General features: G+C 36.8%; 1 protein-coding gene across 4 annotated transcripts in view; it reads right to left on the reverse strand.

Moving 5' to 3' along the window:
• Positions 1–20985, reverse strand: part of MYO3A (myosin IIIA) — a 246154-nt gene that overhangs the window by 64981 nt on the left and 160188 nt on the right. For all 4 annotated transcript variants that reach the window (XM_038529759.1, XM_038529758.1, XM_038529760.1 and 1 more), the window contains 5 exons: positions 19728–19938; positions 18785–18932; positions 5654–5807; positions 3531–3619; positions 1242–1371 (listed from right to left, as the gene is read on the reverse strand). In XM_038529759.1, the coding sequence (XP_038385687.1) occupies positions 1242–1371; positions 3531–3619; positions 5654–5807; positions 18785–18932; positions 19728–19938 (732 nt within the window). The remainder of the gene's footprint in view (positions 1–1241; positions 1372–3530; positions 3620–5653; positions 5808–18784; positions 18933–19727; positions 19939–20985) is intronic.

Consider the following 20985-nt stretch of genomic DNA (forward strand, 5'->3'; position numbering starts at 1 on the left):
TTTCTATATACTAGCAACAAATAGAGTTTTAATTAAAATTACCATTTATTACAGCATAAAATGTGATATAGTAGCAGATAATTTAACTAAAGATATATAAGACTCACACACTGAAAACTACAAAATATTGCTGAGAGAAATTAAGAAAGACTTAAATAAATGGAGAGCTATTATTGGGCTCCCTGACAAGAAGACTCAATATTGTGAAGATATCAATTCTTCCAAAATTAACCTATAGGTTCAGCATATCCCAGTCAAAGCCTCAACAGGATTTTTGGTAGAAATTGACAAGCTTATTCTAAAATTTATATGGAAAAGCAAAGGAATTATAATTGCCTCAACAACTCTGAAAAAGAACAAAGTTGTGTAGCTTATAATTCTTGATTTCAATTTTTTTAAAAAATAAAGCTATAGTAATCAAGAAGTATAATACTGGTGAAAAGATAGACAAATATCAGTACACACAATACAAAAGTCCTGATTTTTCAACAGGGTGCCCAGGTAATACAATAGGGAAAAGAACAATCCTTTCAACAAATGGACCTAGAACAACTGAAGGGGGGTTGGAAAGAATGGTGGAAAATATTAGAGTCATGATGAAATATCATCTGGAAGTGATGAGTATACTCACTACTGAATGTGGTAATAGTTTTACAGATCTTTATGCATGTCAAAAACTCATGTTTTACTATCTACACATGTGCTATTTACTGTATGTTAGTTATGTCTCAATAAAACTGTAAAAAAGAAATGCAAAATAATAAAACAAACTCCAATAAAGAAAAACAGCCCAAACTACATTATTTTTCTACTTAAAAGCAAATGCAAAAAAGTATAGGGTTGGCTGGAGCAAAGACATGTAAGTTTCCAATCAATAAGGCAGAGCTCACTAAACCTATAGAACCTTAAAGTACCACCCAAAAGCTGCCCAGTCCCGAAACAGAGGTCATTCTGAACTTGTCAGAGCTAAGCATATTCTTCTGGTGAGCAGCTAAATTATCACCATATTTTCTGGCTAGTTCTTCAAACACTTCTTTAATGAAAACCTAGTTTTTTTATATTCATTTTTACATGTTCTGCAGACAATTTGGGCAGAATGTATTAAAAAATGCATATTTAGTGAGCTGAAAACAAGCCAATATAAAAAAAAAATGAGGATTATACTGATGAAAACCACAATCAGAAACTACTGAATTGGACCTGAGGAGATTTCTCGGTTAAAGGAAATTGCCTTAGCTTACCTGTTTTTGTCAGAGGGAGACTGACTAGTTGCCGAATTACACTGTTTTCTGATGACCTCAAAAGCAGCACAATATCAGTTGGAAGAGTGTCTCTATTTTTAGCTAAGAACCCACTTGCGTTATAGAGGACCTGTTGATAAAGTGTGTTTCAGTATCACGATCAATGTCATCCCCATTGTCATCATCACCATCATCAGTAGCAGCAGTAGCAGAATCATCAATAGGTATTTACTGAAAACTTCTGTGCTGAGTGAGAGGTATACAAAAGTTTATAAAGGCAGTCCCTAACAACTTGGTTGGAAGAGCAAATTTCTCCAGGTTTGCAATATTTTTTGTCAGAGAAAAATTTGTCTTGCTGATTTTATTTGGTTTGAAATCATAAAAGAGGTTTGATTCCTCTTATTTATTATGAAGTTTGGTATGTTTCCTTTCTATGCTTGGAGGGTCAAAGGTGGCATAAAGAAAGCACCCTAAGGCCACCAAGGCATTCTCATTTCTGTGATAATTGATTCACACACAGTGAATTGGCCATTATAGACTTTTTGTCTCAGTAGTAGTATGGTCTTTTTTTTTTTTTTAGATTTTATTCATTTATTCATGAGAGACACAGGGAGAGAGAGAGAGTCAGAGACACAGGCAAAGGGAGAAGCAGGCCCCACGCAGGGAGCCCGATGTAGGACTTGATCCTGGGCCTCCAGGATCACGCCCTGGGCCGAATGCAGGCACCAAACCTCTGAGCCACCCAGGGATCCCCAGTAGTAGTACGGTCTAAGTGCACTATGAGTACTTAGAGTATTCATGTTTCTGGCACTTCTAAATAACTTTAAGGCTTTCTAAAGATTAATTGTAACCCAAAGATTTCTATAGGATGATCTAATATTGTTGTTGTTAAGGATGGACTGAATTGTGTCCCTCCAAAATTAATATGTTGAATTCCTGACCCTAAATGTGACTGTATTTGGATAGGATCTTCAACGAGGTAATTAAGGTTAAATGTGGTCCTAAGGGTGGGACCCAAATCCTATAGGACTGGTGTCCTTGTAACAAGAGAAAGGCACACCAGAGATCTCTTTCCCCACCTCATGTACCTAGAGAAAAGGACACATGAGAACAGTACAAGAATGCATCCATCTGTAAGCCAGGGAGAGAGGTCTCACCAGACAGTGACCTTGCAGGCACCCTAATCTTATACTTCTAGCCTCCAGTAAATAAATGTCTGTGCTTTATTTAAGCCATCCATCCTGTGGTATTTTTCTTATGGCAGCCCAAGCCGACTAATATAGCTGTTAAAAACAACTGGATAAAATGATCATAGGAAATTCTTAATGGATGTTTTTAAAAAGGCTTATTTGAAAAAATCATATGCTGAACATTATGGGAGAGGCTATAATATTCAAATTAGATTTTTTTTTTTTTTTTTTTTTTTTTTTTTTTTTTTTTAGTGCCAAAGTCTGTGGAACATTGAAGTCCTAGTAGACCTAAATCTTCCAGGTTCTGTGTTATTTTATTCTGTTCATGTATTTCTCAGTCTCTGCACTTTCTTGATTTTACATCTTCTTGGTCCTCCAATATTTACATTATGGTGAAGGAATTACTTGTTAGTCTGTGCAGATGGGAAACAGAGCATCCTCTGGGTTTAGGACAACATATCTGAGGTTTGCTCCGGTTTGGGAATATGCATCTATCAAGGCATCCAACTGCTGAATAGTCCATTAGTCAACCACACCTAGGCTAGCTCCATTATCCAACCACACCCCTAATCTGTCACTTTCTTCTGTTGGATGGGAGGAGAGACAAAGGCTGCCGTAGAGAGAGAAGAAACTCTAGTCTGAAAAAGGCAGTTTATATAAAAGGTTCCTAGCTATCACTAAAAGAAGGAAAAAGTAGGTTCCCATTGCCAGCCAATCTCACCCAAAGCCAGATCTTAGGATCAGAAAGATGGATGCTTTGAGGCTTGTCTCTTTCTTTTCTTTGTTTTTCCTTAGGCTCTTAACAAAAATTCCTCCAGAAAAACTGTAACATTGTGTTTGTCAAAATAGGAGGACGATTTTTTTTTTTAACCTTTTCAGGATAGTTGCTAGAGGTAGATGCCCTGGAGTGGGAGCGGATGGCACTGGGTCAGAGAGAATACAGGAAGCTGGAGAACAGAGTCAGGGCCAGATTGGGACAGACACAGATGGCTATCTCATTATAACCATCTAAATATTTTGGGCCATAATTTTCATGTTTACCATTATTATTTGAGGAAAGACTAAGAGAAACTCAGTCATAATTCTTCAAAGTCCTTACCTTTCCTGCATAATGGTGAATCCCAAAACTTAGTTCCATTCTTTTGGGTCTCCAGAAGTACTGTGATTTCAGGTTACCTTCAAATTTTTCTACAAAAAGAAAAAAAAAACAAAAAAAAACAAAAAAAAAACAACAAATTTTTCTACAGAAAAAAAATTGAACTCCAATATCAGCCATGTAGGAGATCCTCAGAAGGTATTGATTGACAGAATCATCTCTTTCACCATAAAATGGACAATGTGCAGTGAAAAAACAATTTTACATAGCTAATAAATGCAGATTTGGAACATAAATGGTGAGACAAAACTAAAGATTATCAATTTAACCATTCCATTATGATTTAGAGCAGTTCTTTTTTTAAAAAAAAGATCTTATTTATTTATTCATGAGAGACAGAGAGAGGCAGAGACACAGGCAGAGGGAGAAGCAGGCTGCCTGCAGGGAGCCCAAAGCAGAACTCGATCCCAGGACCCTGGGATCACGACCTAAGCTGAAGGCAGATGCTCAACCACGGAGCTACCCAGGCTTTCCTAGAGTAGCAGTTCTTAACCTCAAGCAACAGAACCCCCTAGAGGGCCTATTTTAACACAGAGCTTCTGCCTTAGTAGGTCTGGGCACTGGGGGAATTCGAGAAGTCACATTTCTAGCACATTCTCAGGTAATGGCTGTTTCTGGTCTCGGGACCACATTTTGTGAACCACTGTTACTGAGTCAGGAAACTACCTGAGATTAACTGATCAGAGAGATTTGTGAAACCCAGTCTGATATGGAGCCATGAGCCTAGAAATCTGGTATTCTGGTTCTCCTTTCTATCAGAGGAGCACTAAGTTATTAGTGATTACATAGGAAGAATGGAGGGTCACTAAGGCAGTTACAGTTCTATAACTTTCAGAGTACTTTTTCCTCCATGTCCTTGAAGGGACATTTAACTTCAAAATCAGGTGATTGCTATGTGACAATTTTCCCCAGAACTTTGGGCTTATTTTGTTTTTTATTAGTATTATCCAATTAGAGGAGAGAATAAGCCAGTGAGTGAGTCAGCAGGAAGCAACATCACAGACTTAATGGTAAGAAACAGACTCCATCACCCAAAGTAAATGAGAGAAAATGTGAATCCAAATTTTCTGCAAATATTTATTATACATAATCACTGTCTCTTACCATTACAGAATATGGTATTTCTACATTAAAAAAAATGGTTTTTTTTGTTTTTATTTTTTTTACCTGAACAAGCTAAAGTTTTATTCTTTAAGGAATAAGACATTTTTAACTATTTTAGATGATAATCTTTTATTTAATTTTAATTTTTAAAAATATTTTATTTATTTATTCATGAAAGACACAGAGAAAGAGGCAGAGACATAGGCAGAAAGAGAAACAGGCTCCCTGCAAGGAGCCCAATGCAGGAATTGATCTTGGATCCCGGGATCACACCCTGAGTCAAAGGCAGACAGTCAGCTGCTGAGCCACCTAGGCGTCCCTCAATGATAATCTTTTAAATGCAGCATATGTATCTTTGCCTTCTCAAATAGAAAAAAATGAATATGTTTATGCTTTCTTTGATGACTCAAGAGTATTGTGAATATTTATTAATGTACTGTAATTTAGAGACTATTAAGGTATTGGAGGCTATTTGCCTCTATTAGACAAGTGACTAGATGAATTTATTTCCTCCCCATTAGCTATCTCTTTTCAAATTCTAGAGCTGGCCTTTTGCCCTGCCCTCCAATTTCTAATATGGGGCTGGGTAATCTCTTTTTTTAGGGGTGGGGTAGTGCTGGATAATTTCTAAGGTTACTTATAACATAAGATCCTATGAATGAGGCTCTACCATAATGTAAGGAAAAGTCCAATATCCAAACTTGTTTAATTCATCACTAAATACTTCATCCTATTATAAACATTTGCTAGTCCAGATATTAGACCCAAAGCCTCTTCTTTAAAGTTACATATGCAGGCTTTGTGATAGCTATTTTCTCCCAGATAATAAAAAAAAAATTCTTTTTAAGTCATTCAGAGCATTACATGACGGTAGCACAAAACTATGCAGACATACTGATTTAAAATTCACCTACAAAAAAAATAAAAAATTAAAAAAAATAAAAATAAAAAATAAAACTCACCTATAAGAGTCTGGTCAGTAGCCTTGGGAAATCGGCTTTCTTCATCCAGTAGGGATAGCAGACCCATTGGCTTCTGGAGGAACAGATCTAGGAGGGGCCGGTTATCTTCATATTCAATCACTCTGGCATTAACATTTTCATTTAGGTATTCATTCTATAACAGGGCATGAGACAGAGAAAAAATTCACTAAAAATTTTGTGAATGATATGTAATTTGACAGTAATTATCCCAAACTCTATTTTCCACATATTATAAGAAATTGCTTCCTATGACATTGCTCTTAAGCTGAGGGTATCATTTTATTTTTCTTTCCCCAAAACTGCCAGTTCATTAAAGTCAGCGCCAATTCAGGGTAATCATAAAAAGTTTCTAGTGTCTCTACCAGAATGATAGACATCTTAGGCTTTCAAAATACAAGAGAATATGTTGATAATGAGCAGTAATAGAGTTATGCTCCAGAATTTACAGAATATCAATTAGGTATAGTTCAGAGTTACAGTTCCCCCAATTTAAGCTTTTGATCTAGTCTCAGAAATGGATCTCTCAAGAACGTTAACTTCTCAGTCATGATAACATTTATGTTGTCAGTAGGGCGAACAGTTGTAGGTCATAGGAACAATCAGTGGATTTAGAGCCAAGAACACAAAGGTTCATATCGAGGTTCTGCCTCTTAACTAGCATATATAATTCTTTGGGATTTTTTTACTCTATAATCTCCCACTGTCTCATCTACCACGGGGAAGAAACGATCTCCATCTAACAAAGTAAATCTATCTGGTACATTAATAATCAGTTGCCATTGGGTATACTAGAAGTTGCCTAAAACCAAAACAATGAATAACAATTAGTATAAGATTGTGGTGCCAACAAAACAGATGCTACTGATCTATTTCACCAAAGGGGCACTAAGCATCATGTTGTTGCTCCGTTTCTATGACTGCCTTCACACTGTGCCCCCACCCCAGTGCTGCAGTCTATAAGTGGACATGCATGACCCCTGGACAATGACTTGTAGTGATGCTCTCATGCAGGGTGCTAACTGGTTCTCGGGTAATAAAGTAGCTATCACCAGGAAGTGTATGAAATAACCCTGGACTCGGAGAGAATATCCCGCACCACTCACAAATTTAAAATGACAGGCTATTTTCATTATTATTTTAACTTAAAAATTTTTTTCTTAAAATAGGCTCCATGCCCAGCACGGAGCCCAAGGTGGGTCTGAACTCACAACCCATAGACCAAGACCTGAGCTGAGACCAAGAGTTGGACACCTAACTGACTGAGCCACTTCATTATTATTTTAATATATTCTTTAATTCATTAAGTATTTTCATTAAACATCTTATAATAAAGCACTGTGATGGGTGATAAAGAGATGTTTATTTTATTATTATTTTTAAAGAGATGTTTAATAGAACTCCCTGTCCTCAGTGGATTTAAGATCTAACTCGAGTGATAAGGTTAGTAAATGAATATTCAAAATGCAAGGTAACACAGGTTAGATAAACAGTATGTACAATGTAATATAAGGACTTCAGAGGAAGAGAACTTATTTCTGGCAACTGCATGGAGGAAGTTAGCAAATGGCAGGTGGGGTCAAAACTTTTAATCAGTATTTTGGAATCTTATGAAACTGAAATGTCATTTCAAGGGTGTCACTAGTAAAAATAAATGTACATTTTTAAGACAAAAAACTAATACGTAAAAACTTGGCAGTGCCCATTAGGCTAAAAGGTAGATCACCTGAAGGTCATTTAGTTTATCCGGTACATAAAATTGGAAACAATGTCTGGAAGTTTCATAGCGTTTGCATTTGAAGGTTACCTTGGGAGCAATATACAGACCCAGAATCACTTTACTAGTAGACACATCAGGCTGACAGCATATTACAGCTTAAGTGACAACTGCAAAGTTCAGAAGAGGTTTTGTATGTTTTGTATAGAAAGCACACAAGGTTAAGATCTAAATCAATGCATTTGTCATTTCTATTTGCCTGTGTCAGAATCCACAGAACCCTTTTGTGGCAGGTCAGACAGAGCAGAGATGAGTAACTAGCAAAACAATGGGCTCCCCTTGAAGATACTTGTTAGGATTATGTACTCCAGGCAAACCAATGGAGAGAACATGCTATTACTCACGATTTATAAAGCCCTTCTAGTAAAATGAGACTGCCTAAAACAACAGATTATGTACTTTTATAGCAGTTATGACCTCAAAATACTTTGTTTTTAAGCCTAAGTGGAGAAATGAAGATGTATAACTCTTAAGAAAGTCCTCTGCTATGCCCTGTATGTTAAAAATATATTTAAAGCAGAAGATAAGTGGAGTTATTAACTGCCATAGAGGGCTGTTCAGCATATATAATCACTGCCCTGTTCAGATGGCCTGAGTTCCCTTCTGAGAAGGGCAGATGATTAATTATCCAAGTATAAATCAAGGAGGGAGGGAAATCGGAAGACTTAAATGTTGGGAAGCTTCATGCCTGAGTCAAGCTCTTGCTTATTTTTCATTGGGTTTTCAGTGTTAGCTGTAAAAAGGGACAGAGTGGCAAGAAAGCCCATGAAGGTGCCCCCCATCCAGAGCTCTGGCCTAAACACAAGGGAAAGTCTCACCACAGGAGAGAGTCTTCATGACAGCATTGTGTCCTCAGCCTCACACAGCAGCTGGGAAGAGAGGTTGTCCTAGGCCAAAAGGCTGCAAGCTTCCTCATGGCTTTGAAGGGTGGTGGCGGGGAATGTTACCTTTGACCCCTTGGCACAATCTGTCACACAACAGAGGCTGAACTCTCACCTTCTCAGAGACACCTTCCCCCATGGCCCAGACTAATTCAGCAACCCCCTTCCTCAGTTCGTCATGCTCTATCCCTCCCACCATGTTTTAAATTCTTTCACAGCATTTCTAGCATTTTTACTGGATTAGTCTCCCTCTCTTGTTAGAATGGGAACTCCAAGAGGACAAGCACTTTTACTCACCTATTACTTAACTCTATCTAGGGAGACCTGAGCAGGTTAAATAAATGATTGCGTGTTAAGGACTGAACAGTGTCCCCCCCCCCCACCCCAAACCAAGCTTATACGTTGAAGCCCTTATATCCAGTGTGATGACATTTGGAGATAGGGCCATTAGAGAGGTAATTAAGGCCAAATGAGGCCATAAGCGCAAGGCTGGAATTCCACAGGATGTTTTTTTTTTTTTTTTTTTTTTTATAAGAAGAGGAAGAGACCCCAGGGAAGTGACTGCATAGAGTAAAAGCCACATAAGGTCACAGGGAGAAAGGCAGCTATCTATGAGTCCAGGAGGCAGTTTGAAGCTCCGCAGTCTGTGATACCTTATGGCAGCCCCAACAAACAAATACATGAGCTTTCTGGATTCCTTTTGTTAAAAATCATTTTGAAAAGCTCTTTCTAGTGAGAGGAAGACTGTGGTGAAAACTATAAATCATGTGCACATGCATAATCCTGAGCTTCTGATTATAAATGTAATAGATGCTCATGTAAAATCATACTATTTATTCAGTTTTAACTTTATTCCCTTTGACAAAATGGAATGGAGAACATGTAATGAATATATTTTCAGGACGCCTGGGTGGCTCAGCGGTCGAGTGTCTGCCTTTGGCTCAGGGTGTGATCCTGGAGTCCCGGCATTGAGTCCCACATCGGGTTCCCTGCATGGAGCCTGCTTCTCCCTCTGCCTGTGTCTCTACTGCTCTCTCTGTGTCTCTCATGAATAAATAAATACAATCTTAAAAATATATATATTTTTTTTCATGAACATTATTTGAATGGCTACCTGAGATTATATCCTGTAGCTTTATATTCCATTCTCTTACCTGGGGACATTTTAGATTCCTTCTTTAACTATTTTATTTCTTTTTTTATTTTTTTTAAGTCATATCTACACCCAACATGGGGCTTGAACTCATGATCCCAAGATGAAGAGTTGCATGCTCCACCAGCTGAATGAGACTGGTGCCCCCTCTTTATTACTTTAAATAGTGCTCTGATGTACATCTTTGTGCACCAAGTTTTTCTGTATTTTGGATTATCTTTAGGACAGATTAGCTTGTCAACTTGGAAACGTTTCATAGGCTCTGATGATCATTTCTAGATAGATTTTTTTAAAATTCTTGCAGCAATGTGCTTCCTAATCAGCACTGCATACACACTCCTAGCTCACTGCATCCTCACCAGCATTGAATATTCTCATTAAAAAACTTTTTCTGATATTTTCAATAGGAGAAAATGATAGCGTATTGCTGTACTTGCATTTCTTTGATTAGATCTTCAACTACTTAAGAGGACAGTTTGGAGGGGAAATAAAGCAGATCTCTGGTTAGTACACATTACACAATACCTGCCAGCTACTATGAGGAGTGTTATCACTCTGAAACAGATAATAATAAACATAACTTCTTCTTGGGCTCAGAGATAGCATCACATCACCGTCAGTTGCGACGTTGCTGAAGATTCAGGAAGCCAGAGATCAGAATTATGTCAGTTTTCTCTCTTTTTTTCTTGGTTAGTCTACCTGAAGGTTCATCAATTTTATTTATTTTTTTAAAAAACCACAGATCCTGGCTTGACTGTTCTTTTCTATTGTCTTTTTAGTCTCCATTTCATTTATGTCTGCTCTGATCTTTATTTCTTTCCTTCTAATGTTGGGCTTAGCTTGTTTCTTCTTCTAGTTCATTGAGGTATAAAGCTAAATCTGTTTATTTGAGACCTTTCTTTTTCTTTTCCTTAATGTATGTGTTTTTTGTTACAAACATCCCACTTAGAACTGCCTTTGCTGCATCCCTTGAGTTTTGGCATGTGGTGTTTTCATTTCCATTTGTCTCAAGATAGTCTTTTTTTTTTTCATTTTGTATTTTTCTCATAGTTTCTTTTTTTTAAATAATAAATTTATTTTTTATTGGTGTTCAATTTGCCAACATACAGAATAACACCCAGTGCTCATCCCGTCAAGTGCCCCCCTCAGTGCCCGTCACCCATTCACCCCCACCCCCCGCCCTCCTCCCCTTCCACCACCCCTAGTTCGTTTCCCAGAGTTAGGAGTCTTTATGTTCTGTTTCCCTTTCTGATATTTCCTACCCATTTCTTCTCCCTTCCCTTCTATTCCCTTTCACTATTATTTATATTCCCCAAATAAATGAGAACATATAATGTTTGTCCTTCTCCGATTGACTTATTTCACTCAGCATAATACCCTCCAGTTCCATCCACGTCCAAGCAAATGGTGGGTATTTCTCATTTCTAATGTCTGAGTAATATTCCATTGTATACATAAACCACATCTTCTTTATCCATGCATCTTTCAGATGCAATAAAACGCCGGGACACCTGCACCCCGATGTTTATAGCAGCAATGTCCACAATAGCCAAACTGTGGGGCAGCCCAGATGGCTCAGTGGTTTAGCGCTGCCTTCAGCCCAGGGCCTGATCCTGGAGACCCGGGATCGAGTCCCACGTCAGGCTCCTGCATGGAGCCTGCTTCTCTCTCTGCCTGTGTCTCTGCCTCTCTCTGTCTGTGTGTCTCTCATGAATAAATAAATAAATAAAATTTTAAAACAAAAACAAACTGTGGAAGGAGCCTCAGTGTCCATCAAGATAGTCTTTGATCTTTCTTTCCAATTCCATTTGACCCACTGGTAGTCCAGGAATACATTGTTTAATTCCCACATATTTGTGAAAACAGGCAGACTGCATCACCATGTAAAAGTCAGTTCCTACCTAATCCCCCAAAATACCACCTCATTATTATACCATAGGAGAGTATTTTCTACTATCTGATAGTTTTATCTAAGTATGAAGCTTCAAAAAGATTTTCCTGAAATCACCAAGGTTTCAATCAAGGTATTTGGCTCAAATGACATTTTTCTTTTATAAAAGATGGGCATACAGAGTGACAGGGTCCAATGGAGTCTTTCACTAAACCTCTGCCTCTGAAATGAAGTCCTATCTCTCTCTCTCATATAGGTAAGTCTATCACTTGACACTGCTCCATAGTTTCAGGTATTTTAGAGTCTAGAAATATTTTAATAGCTGGTATAGATGATTCTCAACATTTATGTGCTTGTGTTTGCTGTTTGGAAGTTATAAAGTAGTATCTCTTCTATTTTTAGAAGAACAGTGCATTTGATATAGGATTTATATCAAGAGATGGTATTAGGAATTCCCCTAGGTTTATGGCACTCTGGATATACCACTGTAGAAGATACCATATGCAGACATTCCTCAAACATTTGTGGACTACTTGTTGTGTGTATGTTTAGAAGAAGGTGAGCCTAGAAAAGGTAGAAATAAAGACAAAAAGGAAGAGTCCCTGTCCTTGAGGGCACAGCATAGAGTCTCTCTGCTTTTCTAACTCTGATGTTACATTCTAGGATTTCTTTGCTGGTACTCTATTTCTTTTTCAACTGTTCCATCTGTAGTTCTACATCCTTCTTTTTAGGTGGTTTCTGCCTTCTCCAGCACCCCAGGCTCTGCTATCACTGCTGCCTGCTCCAGTGCTAATGCTCTCCCCACTTGTTTCCTTCTTTCCCACTTTATGTGGATACCCTTTGGTCTTCCATGTGAAAGCCTGTCTCTATCTCTATTTCTCTTTTCCTTCCTTCCTCCTTTTCTTCTTATTTCCTTTCTTTCAAATCAACAGAGCACCTTTTTCTTTTGCATGAGAGGTTATTTTGTTAGGTCCCTGGTTCTTCTCAACTTTGTTTATTTGTTCATTTGTGAGAAGAACCTATGATACATACCAGAAGATGCAGATTCTGGTCCTGGTTTGTTTCATCAGCCTTTGAGCAAGTCCCAAGGCGTCACTTTTATCTATGACATATAGATGTTCTACTTAGGTTTCTTCTATCTGAAAGATTTCAAAATGCCCCAATTGCCTGAATGTGTTGTGAAACTTAATGAGTGAATGCATAAACATTCTGTTGACAGAACATGTGCAGGGGAAAGAAGCCACATAAACACATTTATTCCCTGATGCCTGCCTTTTAGCAAAAGAATTCCGACTCACCAACTGCTCATATGAGTGTACACATTTACAGAAACTGCCTACGGTGGAAAGAAACCATTGAGAAGTTACTCATTCTAATCATCTTCATTCTAGGAAAAACATTTTGAAGGTTGAAAATCTAGGATTTAGGGTGCTATCGCTACTCAAGGTGAGTTGAGTATTTTTCTTATAGTGAAAAAAGTATGTTAAGATGAACATTTTAATCTAGCCACTTTTTGTGTATGATACCCATTCTTGAAAACTCTTCAAAAGCCAAAAAGATCTTATAAATTTATATTCTACTGACAGGTGACAGGTATTGGCTTAGGATAAGGAGGAATTTCAATCAGGAATTCAGAAATGTAGTTTTTTTATATACCAAGATTTCTTTCACCTTAAACTATTCATCCCCCCCGTCACATTTTTTACCCAAAAAATTTTTTATTTCATCTTGTCAAAACTATGCTCTAACCTGACATGAGGAAAACTATAGTAATTGAATGGATCTATGCTCACTGTTATGTATTTCTTTAAAATTACTTTATATCATAATGAAAATATTTTTTAAATGTCTTAAAACTATACCTAATTATCAAAGTAAGTAACACAAATCCCCACATCACATTAAAGGTACTGACTCAACTTCACTTATAAAAGAGAAACACATTGTGTGTAGCACAGGTGTAGGGCAAGGGATGATGGGAACATGGGAGCATAGGACGCTGCCGGCAAAGAGCCAGCAGGAGAGGACCACATGGGAGATGCTGTAGGTATGCTCTACACACATCCAATCACCTGGATATCAACTTCCATACTCACTTAGTATGCAAGAAGTTTAAGGAACACTTGTACGTGATCTCAAACAGTAACCCAAAACTTGGATGAGCATTTAAAAAGCAAGATTTGTTGTATCAAGAGTTTCTTCCTTTCTTCCTTTTTTTTTTTTTTTTTTAGCTTTATTTATTTGAGAGAAAGAGAGCACAAGAGAGGTAAGGGGCACAGGGAGAGGACAAGGGACAAGAAGACTCCCTACTGAGTGTGGAGCCTGACGCATGGCTGGATCCCACAGTCCCGAGATCATGACCTGAGCTGAAGTCAAAGACTAGGTGACTGAGCCACCCAGTCGCCCTTTGCTGTATCAAGGGTTTCTTAAATGCATGGCTGTTTTAATACTTAAAGAAAATGCCTATAAAATGCCATTTATCACTTGGAGAGCTAAAATAAGACAAATGCTACCACCACTGTACACAATGGTTTGTTTAATAGGGAAGAAATTTGGATATGAAATAAAATTTCACACTTTGCAAGCAAAACAATTTAAAGTCATTTATAAAGGGTCTATTTTGAATTACCTACATTTTTTTTTATCAGATGACTAATTCTTTTTACTTTGTAATGTAAAAAAAAGTTGAAATTGTAGATACTGTATAATGAATGAATTTTTGGTCTTTGAAATTGCCACAAATTATGAGTTGGAGCCCATATTCAAAATCTGAAAAGCCTCAAACTTTAGGATGTGAACAGCTGGAGATGAAAGTCATACACATCACTTTCTGCAAGAAAAGCCCGAGCCATAATTGCAGTTATTGTTTGCGTTATGTGCTGTAAATGGTTTCCTGCTTATAAAATGACTTCTAACTTTTAATTCTAGACCCATGGGTGGATATATAAGTGATATATGTAACAGCTTATGCCTGTACAGAACAAATATTAATAGCTCCTAGATATGAGTAGGAGTGTAAACAAGTAGAGTGAATCTTCAGAATTCTAGAATAACTTTGTTGGATATTTATGTGCTGGGTGCATAATGGTCCTAAAGAATAATGGCATTTTTTCCAACTCAAACTCATGCCCATTGGTGACTCATCAATGGCTGGTTGTTCATTCCCCTTGATGTGAAACAAACTTCCAGAAAGTGGGGTTCATTTCCTCTGTATGTTCTACACCACAATGATTACACCATAGTGTAATTAAAAGAAAGGACAAAACCCACCACTACAGCATCAGCATGAGTCTAACGTGAAGAGAATGTCAAGCTTTCTATCACACTTTGATTACTGTTGTGCTCTCTCTCACTTGGAAGAAAGCTAGAAAACAAACAAAAACAACCAAATAAAAGCAAAATCTTGGCTACACAGTCAGTGTGGAGATTCAGTATGGAGGCTATTGTAAAAAAGATGTCTCCCTTATCAGGAATGTGGTTACTTGTCTGCTACTCTTTAAGCTGCTAACCTAAAGTTTTTTGAGAGATATGGGAGCAAATAGTGTGCATCAAAATAATGCTAATGTGGAGTGCCTGGGTAGCTCAGTGGTTGAGCAACTAACTTTGGCTCAGGTCATGATCCCCGGGTCCTTGGATTGAGTCCCGCCTATGAGTCCCTATTGAGTCCTGCCCCTCTGCCTATATCTCTGCCTCTCTCTGTATCTCTCATGTATAAATAAATAAAATCATTAAAAAAATGCTAATGCAAATGTAATAGAGGAGGCTGGCAAATGAACTAATAAAACTGACAGAAAATTATAAATGCCTAAATTATATATATATATATATATATATATATATATATATATATATATATATTGTTTCTTCTAATGCTGGAAAAGTATGGAAGCTTCACATATTATGAAACATCAAACTCCAGAAAAATTTCAGGAGCTATGTATTATTTAACACTATCCACCCAGCAAACTATGGATTAAATCAGTACCATAAACTCCTTCACTAAAAATGTTTTACTATAGTGTACTGATTATTGTTTTAATGGGTGGGGGGAGCCTGGGTGGCTCAGCTGGTTAAGTGTCTGACTCTTCAGCTCAGGTCTTGATCTTGGTGCTGTGAATTCAAGCCCTGCTTTGGGCTCCACGCTGGGTGGAAAAAGGTTCTAAGAAAAAAAAACAGCATAGAGCTGGCCTTGCACACCTGGCTCAGGTTCTCTCAAATTATGCTATTAACACACACACAAAAAGAAAGTAATGGGAAAGCAATATTTAAAATACCTTCATAACCAACTTTGCTGGAGTGTCCCCCTATATATTACATGTCAACTGAACTTGAGCGAAATAAGGAAAGCCTTTCAGCAAACCTTTATTTATATTCCAATGTTGTAGGACTGTCTGTAAAGATAATGTTTGTTGGTTTAAATAGAACCAGAAATTGTTTCTTTTGTGAAGGTGTTGCCAGAGAGTTGTTTCTTGCTCTGACTGCCCAGATTGCTTGAACGTCTGTGAAACTGATAATAATATGTCCTACTGATAAGCAATAATGGCTTTATTAAATCAAGGAGCTCTCAGGTCAAACCTATGATGAAAAGGAAAGTGTGACCATGACTTTAATTAATGATTTGTCTTAATAGCTGTTTCTCATTTATAGAAATCCGAATAAGTGCATTCTCTACCTGCGATAGGTAATATACATAGCTATAGGTAGCATTTCTGAGATACAATTTTTGCATTCACACAGAAGTGACAGAGTGAGAAAACAAAACAAAACATGGGCACCCACATGTTAATATCAAAACAATCACTGACTAATCCCATATCCAGTGGATCACATATTCATCGATCTGATCACTCAGTGGTCTGTAAGATTATGAAGCAAGGATTCTTGGGGTAGTTACCTTAGGAAGGCGCTTGAAAGGATTATGAATGGCCTTAATTCCTCAAACTACTTTGTATAATCCTGGATTCCAGTTGAAAGTTTAATATGTTGGGGGCAATTTTGAGTTGTTTTGTCTTGAAAGCCTCTCAAGGATATTTAAAAGAGCCTTCCAGAATAGTTTCATTTGTAGCAAGCCCAAGGGCAAAAAGCATTAAGAGCATTAGGATCATGGATAAAATTCAAAGCTATCAAAGTGGACTGTAAACTATAATACCCTAAAAGAAGTGAAAAGCAAATAATTATTGAAAGATATGGACATTGGTTTAAAGACTAGTTCCAAAAAAAGTAGGTTCTAACTTCACCCCCCAAAGAGAAGAAACACAGAGATCTACCAACACAAGCTGCTAATTCATCAGATGGGAAATATGTGAAGATGCAGCCAGTCCTATAAAGGAGATAATCCTAATAGATCCCTATCAGAAAGTCTAAACAAATAGACAAACAAAATTTACTTGTTTCAGGCTCTGGTTAGAATGGATTCTGTGAACACTGTGAGGCATTAAAGCAAGATAGATATTAATTTAATAAATATTTATCGAGCACTTGCTGTACATCAGACTCTGAAGATACAAAATGACCTCAAGGAGTTTGCAGCCTTGTAAGAAAGGCAAAATTATAAACCAAATATTTTTACTGGAGTATAGAGGAGGTAGGTATGTTAATAAGTCTCACTAATTTTCTTGATTTCAGTAATGAGAAATGAAAGGCAACATGACATTTTTGGCTTGAGTAAGTGGGTGGACAGAGATGTCACTCACTGAAGAAGAGTATAAGAGAGAAAGGTGACAAGTTCAATTCTGGATAAAGTTCTGGAAGCTGTCTTAAATGGAGGCAAGGAGTTAAAAAAGATGGGGAGTGGGAGATGAGGGCTTGGGCATCACTAGAATGAAGGGGATGATTGAAATAATGGAAACATGATTTTTCTTACTGAGCATAAGTTAGCATTTAGGACAGTGATTCTCAGCCTTGGCTGTGCATTGGAACAGACTGGGAAACTTTAAAAGACCTTGATGCCTGGGTCTCATCCCAAGAGATCTGTTTTAACTGCTCTGGGACAGGGTCTGGGCACTGGGATTTGACAAAGATAACCAAGTCATTCTAATATGCAGCTGGAGTTGAGAACTACTTATTTATGGCATGATACAGGAGATGGTACTGGTATTTGGGATGCCAAAGGAGGGACTCTCCAGAAATGAGAATCTGTCAACAGGGTTGGAAATTACAGAAAGGCTTATTATGTAGAGACTAAAATGTTTCTGATACTAATAATGACGGATGAGATCAGCAAGGCCCATTCCAGTAGGATGGCTGAGGTCAGAGCCAGATGCTACAGACTCAGGGTACTCAGATGGAGAAGAAATCAATGCAGTGCAATGAATACTGAATATGATTTCAAGAAATTTGGCTGTGAAGGGATGACAGAGGCCATGGCTGAGAGATAAGCAGGTTGGGAAAGGGCTTTTGTTTTTAATGATTTTTAAAGATTTCATTATTTATCTAGACTGAGGGATGGCACTAAGGGAGGGAGCAGAGAGAAGGGAGAGAGGGAGACAGAGACAAAGCCAGAGACGGAGAAAGAAGAAAAGGAATGGATATTTGATAGACCAGATCCTGGGCTAGATGAGAGCTGTGCAAACACAGATAAAAATCTCACATTTTTGTCCCTTTTCTGGCCTAAGAAATGTCAAGATTTAAATGTTTTCCTTTGCTACCAGTGTTTTCAAAATGCAATTTTAAAGCAAATCCTCAACAAACCTAAATATTTGGAATCAAAAGAGGTTTATGTACCTCTGCCTTATCTCCAACTTAAAAAAAAACTTCAGTTCTAATCATAAGCACAAAACAATTTAATCTTATTAAAGGGAGACCAATGACATACTAAATGATAAAAAATATGACCGTTTCTTTTAGACCTGACGAAAGAGTCGAAGTAATTTTAATACTACAGCTTTGCCAAATGCAATTCAAGTAAGTCTCTGATTTTTGAAGCAGAATCATAAATTACATGCTGTACCCGGACAAAATTGCCGTTTTGTGGCATTTGCATCAAACCCATTATCTTGTGTTCTGTTGCCTAGTTACCAGAATTCTGAAGTTTTAACGCATTTTAGATGGATATTTAAATTTCATACAGAATTTCAGCTATGCAGTTTACAGAAAGAGAAACAGTTGGACACATCTGCTTACTTAAATTTCCAAAGAAACTTCTTTGTTTACAAGCCTCAGACTTGCTAAGTTTTGCAAAAGGGTGCATTGATTTTAGATGGAGGGCATTCAAGGTCATGCTTCAAGACACACCAAATTCATACTTGTTTTCTGGTTTTGTTTTTGTTTTAATTATGATCATGCAGAAAAGAAAATCTTTCCTTTGTCTATATATTTAAGGCTTGAAATCGATGATTTAAGTCCTGCTTCATTAGTACAATTCTGTGTATAACACACACATGCATGCATCTTTATAGTACCTTTGACTTACCTGTTCCCAAGTGAACACATGTTGATTGAAATAATACTGAATTTGTTCATTTGCAATGTTAATGCACAGCTGCTCAAAGGAATTTTTTTTGAAATTTTCAAAGCCAAATATATCCAGAATGCCAATGCTCAGTTCATCATCATTCCCACTAGAAAATTAAAAAGGCATTATTTTGAGTTCTTATTTAGTTTCTTAAGAGGGAAAGTAAGGCAGGGTATCTTAGAGTTTTACTTTTGTGATTTAGCTAAGAAAATACTGCCAAGACACAGAGTGAAAAATCTCTTCATAGAATATAAAATTAAAGTAGGTAACATTAATTTTAATATGTAAAAGATACATATTTGGTATTATGGAAATAGCTCCTATACTTTTTCCTGTGGGTTCATGGGTTCTAGATCGCAGCCCTAACTCACTCATGAATCACAGGGAAAACCTGGCCAGCCTTTTAGACATGGCAAAAATATGTTCAATAAACACTATAGCAGAGAAGCATAACTTCTGTGTAAGATTATCTTTATTTAGTCTTTCACTATAGGATAATTAAAACATCTTGCTAAAAATATTTTACCTCTTTTAAAGAATTGTTATTTACTTTTGAGTTATTCATTCATAGTTATTTAATATAGAATAAATGGTAACCTGGAGAAAGATATAAATACATTTGAATTTATTTTGTAGTAAAGTACTTTAAAATGCAATTAAATACTATTTTATTATTTTTTAAAAAAATATTTTAGTTTTAAATAAAGTCCCAGGACTTTAAAAATTTTGTAGCTATCTGGCCCAATAAAGTGCTAGTAGGAAATAAAGCAGAGAACTTTAGCAATTAAATAATAAGAATTAAAAACAACTTCAGAGGGACTCATACATAAATCAGTAAATTGGAAAACAGATTTATATCATCTGACATTTGGGAAAAAAATGTTTCCATAAGAATGTTTACCTTGGTGATGTGCCATGCTTCAACAAGCTGTTAATACGATTGACTATCCAACTAAAGAGACGCCCATATAAAGTTTTAGCCATAGCATCTCGGACATCGGTGGCTTTTTCTACAGTATTGGGTCGTATAATTGTTTCTCCTCTAGTGACCACACAGTGGGAGGTAAGAGCTTCTTGTAGCTCATCTGCCTGAATGCAAAGCAGAGAAGCAGCTAAAAAAAAAGAAAAGTAAAATAAACAGATGTGTTGTTAGAAAAAGTTCTGGCAATGAAGTAACTTCCCATTGAATGAAAGCATCTTAGTTTACCTTCTTCAAATGACTTGAAATAAATATGTGAAGAATTTATAATGTAAATTATAAATAGCCAGTAGTAGTCCTGGCTCCAATCATTTTTCTCTATTTGACTGGTCAAATGTAGGCTGCTGTATAATATAATAATATAACACAACCCAAACTAAACTGGCTGACAGGGGGAATACATTTGCACAAGCCAGTGGTTGTTTATGTAACGCCAAACACAATTCCACTGAATTATGTTAAATAATTTAAAAGCATGATGAATAAATTTGGGATAATTTGGACACCATTATTATATACACATTTTCAAAATGTAGAATTTTTTAAAAGATTTTATTTATTTATTCATGAGAGACACACAGAGAGAGGCAGAGACACAGGCAGAGGGAGAAGCAGGCTCCTTCTGGGGAGCTTGATGCAGGACTCCATCCCGGACCCCAGGATCACAACCTGAGCCAAAGGCAAACGCTCAACCACTAGGCCACCCAGGTGCCCCACAAAATGTAGAAATTAATTGGAAGTTTACTTAGACTTCAGGGGTACACCCAAACAAAAGTATTTTATGTAACTTCTGCAATATTGAATCAAAAAAGCACAAACCTTATGTTGACATTCATATATATATTTTTAGCACACTACTTCTCAGTTATGTATTTCAATGATTAAATTTTGTTACAATGTGATGCCTGGAACATATATTCATATTTAATGATAATTAAATATCACAGGAATTTTAAATGAATAATACTGAAATTCAGTGAATAAAAATATTCATTTTTTAATACAATAAATATCTTTAATGCAAACTTACATGATAGACTATTTTTTAAAATCAGTTGTTCTCCTTTCAAATTACTTTCAACATTCTGAATTTACCTTTAGCATTTGGGACAAGCTATTTCTTGACTATGTGACTAAAATCATTGAACATTACTAGAACTTTTTTCAGATTGCAGAAGTA

Source organism: Canis lupus, chromosome 2, assembly GCF_011100685.1.
Source record: "Canis lupus familiaris isolate Mischka breed German Shepherd chromosome 2, alternate assembly UU_Cfam_GSD_1.0, whole genome shotgun sequence".
NCBI classification, from domain to species: Eukaryota; Metazoa; Chordata; class Mammalia; order Carnivora; family Canidae; genus Canis; species Canis lupus.